General features: G+C 38.8%; 1 protein-coding gene across 4 annotated transcripts in view; it reads left to right on the top strand.

Moving 5' to 3' along the window:
- KLHL20 (kelch like family member 20) overlaps nucleotides 1–13,652 on the top strand; it is a 70,599-nt gene extending 56,947 nt beyond the window's left edge. For all 4 annotated transcript variants that reach the window (XM_514005.7, XM_009438479.5, XM_016932822.4 and 1 more), the window contains 4 exons: nucleotides 2,176–2,309; nucleotides 3,509–3,717; nucleotides 10,003–10,109; nucleotides 13,045–13,652. In XM_514005.7, the coding sequence (XP_514005.2) occupies nucleotides 2,176–2,309; nucleotides 3,509–3,717; nucleotides 10,003–10,109; nucleotides 13,045–13,129 (535 nt within the window). In that variant the 3' untranslated portion in view covers nucleotides 13,130–13,652. The remainder of the gene's footprint in view (nucleotides 1–2,175; nucleotides 2,310–3,508; nucleotides 3,718–10,002; nucleotides 10,110–13,044) is intronic.
- Nucleotides 13,653–13,937: the final 285 nt, after the last annotated feature.

The raw sequence follows: 13,937 nt of genomic DNA, 5'->3' as shown, positions 1-13,937 counted from the left end.
TCAGTGAACATCTCTACTCCCAGATTGTATCTTGAAATTTTATTTCCCACTTAAAGAAACCAGAGCTTATTGGAAAATGTCTGATTCCAGGTTTAGAACAGGAAATGTGCAGATGAGTCTGTACCCTTTTGTCATACCAAATAGCAAGCAAGCTGTCAAAGACCGCTAAGAGTCAAAAAGACTCAGGAGCCAACTTGAAGATGTTCCCACTGACCAAAGATAACATAATTTCAGCTTTAAAAGGGATAATTGCAATAGATTGAAATCCAATAAATACACTTAAATATATGAGTTCTTAATGATAAACTTTTTAAGACTAATTGGTTGCCTTTGGAAGATCATATGAAACAAATTTATTATCTCAAAACATAAATAAAATGAAGTGAACATATATCCTGCTTTTCTTATAAGAACCATATTATTATATTGATTAACCAAATAGTTAATAATATTATTATATTGATTAACCAAACCGTATTATTATATTGATTAACCAAATAAAAGGATTGTTTCTTTATAAAATTATCCCAATAAAAGAAAATAAGTGATTATCATTTTGCAACACTCAGTAAATTAGTGTATCTAGACATTCATAAACAGCTGCTAACATACCACCTTCTTTAGTCTTGTTAAAGGAACCAAACATGGTCTGATCAAATTTCTGGATCCAACTACCAATTTGCCCAACATAAAAAGGACAGAGCAACAGATTGGACTGCACTATGAACGTACAGTCAACCAAATCCATATTATGGGGAAAATTGTCATACACTCTGGGTTCTAAAACAGATGAATTGCAGGGAAGAAAAGGAATGGAGAGAAAACCTGTAGACAATAAGAGACTTTTTAATTTAATCTAATTTTTTTAGAGACAGGGTCTCACTCTGTCGCCCAGGCTGGAGTGCAGTGGTGCAATAATAGCTCACAACTGTCTCAAGCAATCCCTGCCTCATCCTCCCAAGTAGCTGGGACTGCAGATGAATGCCGCTATACCTGGCTAATTTTTTTTTCCAATTTTTTAATAGAGATAAGGTCTCTCTGTGTTGACGAGGCTGGTCTTGAACTCGAACTTGTGGCCTCAAGCAGTCCTCCAGCCTCAGCCTTCCAGAGTGCTGGGATTACAGGCATGAGCCACCACACACAGCCTTTTTTTTTTTATCTTTTTTTTTAAGTCTCAGCCAGACACAGTGGCTCACCTGTAATCCCAGCACTTTGGGGGGCCAAGGTGAGAGGATTGCTTGAGGCCAGGAGTTTGAGACTAGCCTGGTTAACACAGCAAGACCCCTATTTTTAAATAAATAAATATTAATTAAATAAATAAATATTAATTAAAATTTTTTAAAATGTAATGTTAAGATTGAAGTGTCTAGGGATGGCACTTTCTGTATTTGAGTTTTATAATAAAAAGGTTGTCTCAAAGAACTATGCAAAAGACTTCTACTTTCTAATAGGATGTAGTAGAGAGTAACAGCCATCACCCCCACTACAACGACTAGGAAAAAAAGACAAATTACAAAAATCATATTTTAAAATACATCAGAGGCATTTCAAAGTAATGACCAAATGAACTAAAATTCCGTTGAAGAAAGAGCCTGTGTTGCCAGCCGGGCACGGTCACTCACGCCTGTAATCCCAGCACTTTGGGAGGCCAAGGCCGGCAGATCACGAGGTCAGGAGATCGAGACCCTCCTGGCTAACACGGCAAAACCCCATCTCTACTAAAAATACAAAAAATTAGCCAGGCGTGGTGGCAGGCACCTGTAGTCCCAGCTGCTCAGGAGGCTGAGGCAGGAGAATGGCGTGAACCCAGGAGGCGGAGCTTGCAGTGAGCTGAGATCACGCCACTTGCACTCCAGCCTGGGCGACAGACCAAGACTCCGTCTCAAAAAAAAAAAAAAAAAAGAGAAAGAGCCTGTGTTATGTGAGCTGAGGTCATAGGTTGTTTTCTTTCCTTGGGACATTTTCCAAGTATGAGTGTAGAAAATAGCTTAATAGCTGGCACAGATATAAATTCTAAGACGTTTTTCTAATGACTAAGTAAAATGTTAGATTTTCATTGCACATTTGACTATAGCAAGTCCATGTACTCAATATATCGTTAGTGTGATTTCAGATCTTATGAAAAAGGCTTCACTTAATAAGAACAAGCATACAGTCTGGTTTCCCTCACTGCAGGTATGATCCGAAGGAGAACAAGTGGACTCGGGTAGCTTCTATGAGTACCAGAAGACTAGGTGTGGCTGTGGCTGTGTTAGGAGGGTTCTTATATGCTGTAGGTGGCTCTGACGGGACATCTCCTCTCAACACAGGTTAGTCCCTCCCAAAGGCAATCAGGTTCCCCAAAAGCAGAACATTTTCCTGGAGAGTCCTCCTACAAAACGTGTAGAAACTCCAGGTTATCCTATAATTTACTAGGAAAATGCCTGATTTTTCCCTCCAGCAGAGTGCAGCTCTCAGCTCTTCCTCAGCTCCCACTGTAGTCATATTCTAAGTACGTTCCCCAAATATTTATTTCTTCCCCTGCTTTCCAAGCTGCTGGAAATTTATAATGAATTTTAAAAACTACTTTCTTATATAATTAGTTCCTTTTCCTCCATCACAACTTCTCCTCAAAAAAAACCACAACGTACTCTAATCCAAGAATAAATAAAAACTTAGAACTACAAATTCGTTTATTTGGGTTTTGTTTTTGTTTGTGTTTTTATGACAGGGTCTCGCTCTGTCACCCAGGCTGGAGTCCAGTGCCACAATCTTGGCTCACTGCAACCTCTACCTCCCGGACTCAAGCAATCCTCCCACCTCAGCCTCCCGAGTAGCTGGGAGTATAGGTGTATGCCACCACACCTGGCTGATTTTTGTATTTTTAGTAGAGATGGGGTTTCGCTGTGTTGCCCAGGTTGGTCTCAAACTCCTGAGCTCCAGTGATCTGCCCACCTCAGCCTCCTAAAGTGCTGGAATTATAAGCGTGAGCCACTGCACCTGGCCTGGTTTGTTATTCCTTTCTATTTAGATAGTATGGGTATTTTTGCCTAAGGATATTGTCAATGTGACAGTCACACCAGATTCGTCACGTCTTGTCTTCTCTTCAGAAGCTTAAAATGCACTGTGCTATAGGGGAGGGAATACAGGAGTACAGAAGTTGTCTGATTATGATGATAAATTGTTAGTACTGAATGGTGCTTATTGATCATGTAGTCAGGCTCCCCATTTAATGATAAGGAGAGTGAGGCTGAGAGTCATGTAGCTAATTAGTCATTTAGATAAAACTAGAACCAGAGTATCTGGATCCCAACACGTGCCCTTTCCACTGTACCATACCTAGAAGAAACCAGTCCCTGATGAGAGTATATGTAGTATTGTCCAGAGGTATACAAATCCTTCTCAGAAGCAAAAATCAGATCATGTGTTGAAAATATGTGTTATCACAAAGTATCAGTGGCTATAAAGAAAACTGGAGGTGAGAGGAAATGGTTGAATGCTCACTTACTGGTTTTTCTTTTCCCTACAGTGGAACGTTACAATCCTCAGGAAAACAGATGGCACACTATAGCCCCTATGGGGACCCGGAGGAAACACCTAGGCTGTGCAGTATATCAGGACATGATCTATGCTGTAGGAGGTAGAGATGACACTACAGAGCTGAGCAGTGCTGAGAGATACAACCCCAGAACCAACCAGTGGTCTCCAGTGGTGGCCATGACATCACGCCGTAGTGGAGTAAGTGGTTATGGACACTTAGGTTGCTTCCAAATCTTGGCTATTAATAGTGCTGCAATAAACATGGGAGTGCAGATATCTCTTCGTTATACTGGTTTCCTTTCTTTGGGGTATATACCTAGCAGTAAGATTGCTGGATCATATGATATTTCCATTTTTAGTTTTTTGAGGAACCTCCAAACTGTTGTACTAATTTACATTCCCACCAGCAGTGTAGGAGGGTTCCCTTTTCTCTGCATCCTTATCAGCAATCGTTATGGCCTGACTTTTGGATAAAAGCCATTTTAACTGGGGTGAGATGACATCTCATTGTAATTTTCATTTCCATTTCTCTAATGATCAGATGTTGAGCACCTTTTCATATACCTGTTTGCTATTTTTATGTCTTCTTTGGAGAAAGGTCTATTCAGATCTTTTGCCCACTTGTTAATTGGATTATTAGTTTTTTTCTATTGAGTTGTTTGAGCCCTTATATATTCTAGTTATTAATCCCTTGTCAGAAGAGTAGTTTTCTCCCATTCTGTGGGTTGTCTCTTCACTTTGTTGGTTGTTTCCTTTGCTGTGCAGAAGCTTTTTGACTTAATGTGATCCCATTTGTCTATTTTTTCTTTGGTTGCCTGTGCTTGTGGAGTATTACTGAAAAAAATCTTTGCCCAGACCAATGTCCTGGAGAGTTTCCCCAGTGTTTTCTTTTAGCAGTTTCATTGTTTGAGGCCTTAGATTTAAGTCTTTAATTCATTTTAATTTGATTTTTGTATATGGCAAAAAATGGGGTCTAGTTTCATTCTGCATATAGTTACCTAGTTTTCCCAGCACTATTAATTGAAGAGATTGTCCTTTCCCCAATATACGTTCCTAGCACCTTTGTCAAAAAAACAGTTCGCTGTAGATGTATAGGTTTATTTCTGGGTTCTCCATTCTGTTCCATTGGTCTATGTGTCTGTTTTTATTCTAGTCTCATACCGTTTTGGTTACTGTAGCTCTTTAGTATAATTTGAAGTCAGATAATGTGATTCCTCCAGTTTTGGTCTTGTTGTTCAAGATAGCTTTGGCTATTCTGGGTCTTTGTGGTTGCATATCAATTTTAGGATTATTTTTTCTATTTCTGTGAAGACTGTCATTGGTATTTTGGTAGGGATTGCATTGAATCTGTAGATTGTTTTGGATAGCATGGACATTTTAACAATATTGATTCTTCCAATCCATGAACATGGAATGTCTTTTCATTTTTGTGTGTCCTCTTCAATTTCTTGCATCAATGTTTTCTAGTTTTCATTGTATTTTTCACTTCTTTGGTTGAGTTTATTCGTAGGTATTTTATTTATAGCTGTTGTAAATAGGATTACTTTCTTGATTTCTTTTTCAGATTGTTTGCTGTTGGCATATAGAAATGCTACTGATTTTTATATCTTGATTGTGTATCCTGCAGCTCTGCTGAATTTGTTTATCTGTTCTAATAGCTTTTTGGTGGAGTCTTTAGGTTTTTCCAAATACAAAATCATACTGTATGCAAAGAAGGATAATTTGACTTCTTCCTTTCCAATTTGGATGCCCTTTATTTCTTTCTTTTGTCCCATTGCTCTACCTAGGACTTCCAGTACTATACTGAATAACAGTGGTGAAAGTGCGCATCCCTGTCTTGTTCCAGATCTTAGAGGAAAGGCTTTCAGTTTTTCCCCATTCTAAATGATGCTATCTGTGGGTCTGTCATATATGGCTTTTATTGTGTTGAGGTATGTTCCCTCTGTACCCAGTTTTTTAAGGGTTTTTATCATGAAGGGATGCTTACTTTTATCAAATGCTTTTTCAGCATCAATTGAAATGATTATTTGGTTTTTGTCCTTCATTCTGTTGATATGATGTACCACACTGATTGATTTGCATATGTTGAACCATTCTTGCATCCCTGGGATAATTTCTACCTGGTCATGATGAATTATCTTTCTAATGTGTCATTGAATTCAGTTTGCTGGGATTTTGTTGAAGATTTTTGCATCATTGTTCATTGAGGATATTGGACTGTAGCTTTCTTTTTTTTGATGTGTCTTTGTCTGGTTTTGGTATCAGGGTAATACTAGCCTCCTAAAGTGAGTTTGGAAGTGTTACCTCTTCCTCTATGTTTGGAGTAGTTTGATAGGATTAGTATTAATTCTTCTTTAAATATTTGATAAGATTCAGCAGTGAGGCCATTGGGTCCTGGGCTTTTCTTTGCCGGAAGATTTTTTTTTTCTTTTTTTTATTATACTTTAAGTTCTAGGGTACATGTGCACAACGTGCAGGTTTGATACACAGGTCTACATGTGCCATGTTGGTTTGCTGCACCCATCAACTCGTCATTTACATTAGGTATTTCTCCTAACGCTATCACTCCCTCAGCCCCCCACCCCCCGACAGGCCCTGGTGTGTGTTCCCCGCCCTGTGTCTAAGTGATGTCATTGTTCAATTCCACTGGGAGATTTTTTATTACAGCTTTGATCTCATTACTTTTTTGTTTTGTTTTGAGACAGGGTCTGGCTCTGTCACCAAGGTTGGAGTGCAATGATACAATGTCGGCTCATTGCATCCTCCACCTCCCAGGCTCAAGCCTTCCTTCCACCTCAGTCTCCCCATTAGCTGGGACTACATGTGCACACCATCATGCCCAGCTAATTTTTGTTTTGTTTTGTTTTGTTTTTGGTAGAGTTGGGGTTTTGCCATGTTGCCCATCCTGGTCTCAAACTCCTGGGCTCAAGTGATCTATTCGCCTCAGCCTCCCAAAGTGCTGAGATTACAGGCATGAGCCACCACACTTAGCCTTATTACTTGCTATTGGTCCGTTCAAGTTTTAGATTTCTTCATGGTTCAATCTTGGTAGGTTATATGTGTCTAGGAATTTATCTGTTTCTTCTAGATTTTCTAATGTATTGGCATATATTTGTTCATAATAGCCTCTAATTATCCTTTGAATGTCTATGGTATCAGTTGTAATGTCTCCTTTTTCATCTCTGATTTTATTTATTTGGGCCTTCTTTTTTCTTAGTCTGCCTAAAGGTTTGTTGATTTTGTTTATCTTTCAAAAGTCAACTTTTCATTTAATTGATCTTTTGTGTTTTTTTCACTTAAATTTCATTAATTTCTGCTCTGATCTTTATTGTTTCTTCTCATTTTGGATTTGGTTTGTTCTTTTCTAGTTCTTTAAGATGCATTGTTAGGTTATTTGAAGTTTTTGTACTTTTTTGATGTAGGCTCTTATTGCTATAAACTTTCCTCTTACTTTCACTTTATGTCCAAAACCACTTTATAGGTTTTGGTATGTTGTTTTTCCATTTTCATTTGTTTCAAGAAACTTTTAATTTCTTCATTTCTTCATTGACCCACTGGTCATTCAGGATGCTTTTAGGTAAATCAAGCCCTGCTAATTTGACACTAGAAAATAATGAATTTCTTTTGATTATTTTTATCTCATGTAGTTGAAAAATTTTATGTTGTCATATCTTTAATTAGAGAATAATTTTTTAGGATTTCTCCTTTTTTTTTTTTTTTTTTTTTTGAGAAGGAGTTTCACTCTGTCACCCAAACTGGAGTGCAGTGGCGCAATCTCAGCTCACTGCAACTTTCACCTCCCAGGTTCAAGCAATTCTCCTGCTTCAGCCTCCCGAGTAGCTGGGAGTACAGGCGCGTGCCACCATGTCCAGCTAACTTTTGTATTTTTAGTAGAGATGGGGTTTTGCCATGTTGGCCAGGCTGGTCTCAAACTCCTGACCTCAGGTGATCCACCCCCCTCAGCCTCCCAAAGTGCTGGGATTATAGACATAAGCCACTGCACCTGGCTTTTAGGATTTGTCCTGTATCCATTGCTTTTCTGAAACAATCTCCCCAAATTATCTACTACCTTATCTAAATTAATATTAGATCTATATATTGCAACTTAATGTTTCTAGCTAATAGTCTTAAGTAGTTGGCATACTAATACAAATGTTTAGGCAAAAATACATCTGGCTCCACCCCTAGTCCCCACAAACTAGTTTGAGTCTATCCTATCTACAGTATAGACCAGATCAGACTGCCCTGGAACATGTTCTAGACCATGGATGGCCTGTGACTCAAGAGACTTCTGGGCGAAGTATAGAATTTATCCATCTTGGGATGTTTGCTGAGAGCAAAATATAACCCATTAACCACTGATCATGTCAGGAGTTCATCGAGACATCCACAACAGGAAGGAGAAGCAAGCAGTAGCTAAGCACTCCACAATCTGAGGATAAAAGAGAGTGAATTCTGGTTTGCGTAAATCAAGGAACACCACTGGAAGGTGTCAGCAAGTCAAAGCCTTCACGTATCTGTGGCTTTTTATTACTGACAACTAACAGCATCTTAGTCACATTCCTGTTAAGTGTTCGCTGTGTGTTGGGAAAGCAAAAATGAGTATGGCATGATTCCTCTCCTTAAGTAGCTCCCAATTTAGTGAAGGAAATTGAAATGTTTACAGCTAACTATAATAAATAAACCCTACAGTAGTGTTATATATTTTATAGAAGAACATAGGAGAATGCGCTTACTGCTTTGGGGAAGTAAGAATGAGTTGGGGCAGTGAAAAGACTACCAAAGACAGTCACATGTAAGCTAGCTCATGAAGGAAGAATAAGCTTTTCTAAAAGACAGAAAACAATAGCCAGGGCCAGGTGTGGTGGCTCATGCCTGTAATCCCAGCACTTTGAAAGGCAGAGACAGGATTACTTGAGCCCAGGAATTTGAGACCCGCGTGGGCAACATGTGAGACCCCATCTATACAAAAAATTTAAAAATTAGCCAGATGTAGTGGTGCATCCCTGTAATCCCAGCAACTTAAGAAGCTGAGGTGGGAGGATCACTTGAACCTAGGAGGTGGAAGTTACAGTGAACTGTTTTTTTGTTTTATTTTGTTTTTGAGATGGAGTCTTGCTCTGTCATCTAGGCTGGAGTGCAGTGTGCGATCTTGGCTCACTGCAACCTCCACCTCCCGGGCTCAAGTGATTCTCCTGCCTCAGCCTCCCGAATAGCTAGGACTACAGGTGCATGCCACCATGCCCAGCTGTTTTTTTGTATTTTTAGTAGAGATGGGGTTTCACTATGGTGATCTGTGATCCTGCCACTGCACTGCAGCCTGAGTGACAGAGCGAGACCCTGTGAGTGAGAGAGAGAGAGGGAAAGAGGGAGAGAGGGAGAGAGAGAGAGAGAGGAGGGAGGAGGGAGGGAGGTGGGGGAGGGGAGGGGAGAAGAAAACACCAGCCAGGGAACATGTGCAAAAGTGTGGAGGTGTGAAAAATGTATGTTATCTTCAGGGACTAGCAGTTAATCCAGTTTTACTGCAGCAATAGGATTCATTAGTTAGGAGTAAAGGGAAACTATAAGAGGTGAGGCTTAAATAGTGGGCTAAGATAGATTTCTGGAGGGCCTGAGTAACATAATAAGGACTTTAAACTTACCCTTAAATAGTAGGGAGGCTTAGAAAGTTGTTTTGGTTTTAGGAGATTTTTTTGAGAGGGTCCCACTCTGCTGCCCAGGCTGGAGTGCAGTGGCACAATCTCAGCTCACTGCAACCTCGACCTTTCAGGCTCAAGCAGTCCTCCTGCCTCAGCCTTCCAAGTAGCCGGGACTACAGGTATGCCCCACCACACCCAGCTAATTTTTGTATTTTTTGTAAAGACAGGGTCTCACTGTGTTGCCCAGGCCTGTCTCGAACTCCTGGGCTCAAGCGATCCACCGACCTCAGCCTCCCAAAGTGAGAAAGTTTTTAGAGGAAAGTGACAATATGATTAGATTTATATTTTTCTGTTTTACTTTATTTTTGTAGAGATAGGGGTCTCACTGTGTTGCCCAAGCTGGTCTTGAACTCCAGGCTTCAAGTGATGCTCCCACCTGGGCCTTCCCAAAGTGCTGGGATTACAGGCATGAGGTACCATGCCTGGCCTAGATTTGTATTTTTAAAAGAGAATTTTACTAGCAATTAGAAAGATTAGAGCAGGCAAATACCAGAGGAAGTGAGAGCAGTTTGGAGGTTGTTTGCTCACTCCTAGTGAACAGTTTTTCTAAAATTTAAGAAATACATGTTTTGGATTCTGTGTGAATATTCTAATTGAATATATAATTTTATAGTTCCCATAATTTGATAGACTTTTGTTGTTACATTTTCCTTGTGTTTCAGTAAACCAGAATGTAAGGCCATAAAGAATTATCTTTTGTAAATAGATTTATCTAGAAACCAGTCTATAATTTCCTTACGATTGTCTAGTTTCTTCAGCAGCTTACTGTATTTTGGTTTTGTAGGTTGGCCTGGCAGTGGTCAATGGACAGCTCATGGCAGTAGGAGGTTTTGATGGCACAACATACTTGAAGACCATAGAAGTTTTTGATCCTGATGCCAATACATGGAGGTAACTTTTAAGCTGTGTAGCAAATCACCTTACTACTGATTTGGAAATCATGGGCTTGAGATAGCCTATGACCATCAGAACTGGGATGGTCAGTACATTGGAGTACTTTGAAGAGGGCTGAGGTTACACATATTTATGGCTCATTTTGACTTGATTGCTCTAAAGTGGCTGATATATTACAAAATTCTCCTTTTCAGTAACTGTCCAGTTTTATAATTAGAGATGGGTAAAATAGGGAAAAAAAATCTTCCTAGTCCCATCATGTTCAGCTGAGGAAACAAAAGCACCGAGAAATAAAATGACCTGCCTAAGTGAGTTAGTGACAGAGTTAGAATTAGAACCTAGGTCTTTGGCTCCAAATCTGTCCATGCCATTTTTTGGTGTTCTTGTGGGAAACCTATGCCTAGGAAAAACAAATTGCAATTACTTTTGAAAAATTAATATTTGAAAAATAATATTTCATTTTTAAAGCCATTTTAACTTTTAGGGAGGAGGCTACATCTTATTTAAGAGAGCTTAACTTAAACTTCATTTCTAGGTTTAATTTTACTTTGCTTTTAAATCCTCAATTGTCTAATAAAGCTTTCTTAAGTAGTTAAGTAGTTTTTATAATTTCACATAAATTAGGTGACTTTTGCATTTATTTTAAATATTCAAGAACCTTTACAAACTTAGCAAAATTCTCTTAAACCTTTAAACTTAAAATAATTAAGTCTAAATCTTTACTCAATCATATTTTATACTTGAATCACAAGAGTAATCTTATAGATGCCCTAAAAAGCCAAATTCTCTTAAACACTACAAGAACTTAAAATGCGAAACACATAGTTTATTCTCAAACTTTAAAAATAACAATACTATGGGTTTGATGTATGGCATATCTGTACTTAATTCTAAATACTAGTCTTCTAAGAAAACAGTTTTGCCTTCCAAGCAATTTGGGGTTTCCTTCTCAATAAAATGGACTTACTTGCCTAAGCAAGTTTAGGGTTACCATCTCAGTGGTTAAGGTTGCACATCAACCAGAAATATCAGGCTGGACATGTGAGCTGAGGCAGCAGACATTCTGGGAAATTTTTCTTATGACCATGAAGGATAAGCTGAGCTCTGTTTTATTGTTACTATTCTAAAAGAGGCAGTCTTGTAGTCCTTTCTTACTGTATTCTAATAGTCTATCTCTAGGAAAGCCACAACTCTCACAGAGATTTAAGTGACATGCTTTGGATCCTACATATGTCTCACAGCTCCATATGACTCAGTGGTCACAAAACTAAAGTCAGGCTAATAACAGCGTGTACGTTTTGCTCCTACATCACATTTTTACAGTCCTGTTCATTAAGTAAAGATTTATTGATGGCCAGGCACGGTGGCTCATGCCTGTAATCTCAGCACTTTGGGAGACCAAGGTGGGCGGATCACCTGAGGTCAGGAGTTTGAGACCAGCCTGGCCAACATGATGAAACCTCGTCTCTACTAAAAATACAAAAACTAGCCAGGCATCGGGGTGGGCACCTGTAATCCCAGCTCCTTGGGAGGCTGAGGCAGGAGAATCACTTGAACCTGGGGGGCAGAGGTTGCAGTGAGCAGAGATTGGGCCATTGCACTGCAGCCTGGGTGACAGAGCAAGACTCCGTCTCAAAAAAAAAAAAAAGATTTACTAAGTGCTCCGAGCCCTGGGGATACAAAACCGAACAACAACAACAAAAATTCCTGCCAAGCGCACGCCTGTAATCCCAGCTACTAGGGAGGCTGAGGCATGAGAATCTCTTGAACCCAGAAGGTGGAGGTTGCAGTGAGCCGAGATCACACCACTGCACTCTAGCCTGGGTGGAAGAGCAAGACTCCGTCTCAAAACAAAACAAAACAACAAAAAAAGTTCCTTGCCCTGCTGGAGCTAACCAATTGTATTGAGGGAGACAAACAGTACCATACCAGTAGATGGAAGTGCTGTGGCAAATATCAAAGCAGGGGAGGGGGCTAGGGAGTACAGGGAGGGGAATCTGTTTTTAAAGGTGTTCAGGGAAGGCCTCATTGGAAAGGTAGCATTTTAGCAAAACCTAAATACGGTAAAGGATAGGTAATGGCAGCTTTGGGCCTCTCACTGGCAGGATATTTTCTTCCATATACAGCTTTCTATTTTTACTAGGAATTTTGATTAAGCATAATTTCTGAAGACAGCCAAATTTACTGTCACTTAATCACTATAATCTTATCTGAGGACTTGTTTCTTAGTAACTGTCACTAAATAGAATTAGTAATAGATGACAAAGTAATAGTCATGAAATTCTTGAGGATCATCTGTTGAAAGATTAATAACTAAATATTTGCAGTTACATATCCAAGACTTAAAAACCAACTCTACCTCATAGCTGATAAGGGTCTAGTATTCTTCTCCATGGAAAGTCCTTAATTTTGAAGATGATCTTGTCACAAACTAGATGCTGACTTTACTCAAATCTGGTTTTGTTCTATAAAGGACTTGAAGAGGCTTACAGAGTACATATAAGACAAAGGGATAAAAATAAATAATTGAAGAATTTTAGGCAAAGGGAAAACATAGGTGGGACAATAATATAGCCAGGGGCAAAATTTTGAAAATGTAGAATATATAATTCTGTGTAACCGTTAGAAGTCAGTGAGGTATACAGTTGTAAAGTTCTGATGCCAAACGTGAATATGATGCTCTCTTATTCTTCACACAGCCTCCTATGAGTGAGAGCATGTCAGTCAATCTCTGAAACAGTCCTGCTACTCAACAGTGCTCAATTGCAGCTTCTAATCTTTAGAATGAAGACAATATTAGTGTGAAGCTGAAAATATTAGTTGTAATATAAAACATAGAAACGTGTTAATAACATCTTAGTCGTAGTTAATAACATCTTAATTGTAACATATTTTCCAGTTAGAAAATATGATTATGTTTCTTTCTTTGCAGGTTATATGGCGGGATGAATTACCGTCGGCTAGGGGGTGGCGTAGGAGTTATTAAAATGACACATTGTGAATCCCATATTTGGTGAACACAGAGAAGACAGTCTTGTATATATTCCTCTGTATTCTGGGGAGCTTTGACCTTGGAGCTTTGTACAGCTTGAGAAAACATTAGAACAAATTTTATTATTTGCCGGTGCCTCAACAAGTGGAAACACAATCCAATGAAAGTACTTCACCTGCAAGATGCACAATAATTTTCAACTCTGTGCAGAAGAATATTTATTTTTGGTTTTAATTTATCATGGTTTTTTGTTGTTTTCGTTTTGAACTTATCCTTCCTCCCACAAAAAAAGAAAAGAAGAAAAAATTCCAAGCAGCAAAACTTACTTTGTTTGTAAGGTATTCATTTAGGTTTGAAAATACTATTTAATAAGGGCAGAAGGGCTATATATGATTTGGCTATTATTTCTAGACACTCCATCCACATGATTCCACTAACAAGGATTACCAGGAATAAAGGTAGGTATGCAAAATGTATTAGCTAGCCATTATTCTCACACTAACCACCAGAAGACTTGAAAATCTTAAAAAAACAAAAAAACAAGAAAAGGCAACATCTCATTTTAAATAGTACAATTCAGAAGGGATACTAAATCAATAAAAACCAGGACTCAGACACTACAGTTTTCATCAGTGTAATTTTATGTCTTGTTTCTTTCTATATGAACTTGTTTATTTAGTCTTTTTTTCATAATATTCTCATAGAGTTTCTGCTAGATCTAGAGCTCTGCTCAGTGCCTCTTATAAAAACAATATATAAGTCTCATATGCTGTCTTGAGAATCCAAGAGAATCACATGCAGCTCTGCAACAGTTTTTGCTCAAAAATGTTACT

Source organism: Pan troglodytes, chromosome 1, assembly GCF_028858775.2.
Source record: "Pan troglodytes isolate AG18354 chromosome 1, NHGRI_mPanTro3-v2.0_pri, whole genome shotgun sequence".
Classification (NCBI taxonomy): Eukaryota; Metazoa; Chordata; class Mammalia; order Primates; family Hominidae; genus Pan; species Pan troglodytes.
The sequence above is the reverse complement of the archived record's forward strand: the minus strand, read 5'-3'. Positions and strand labels throughout refer to the sequence as shown.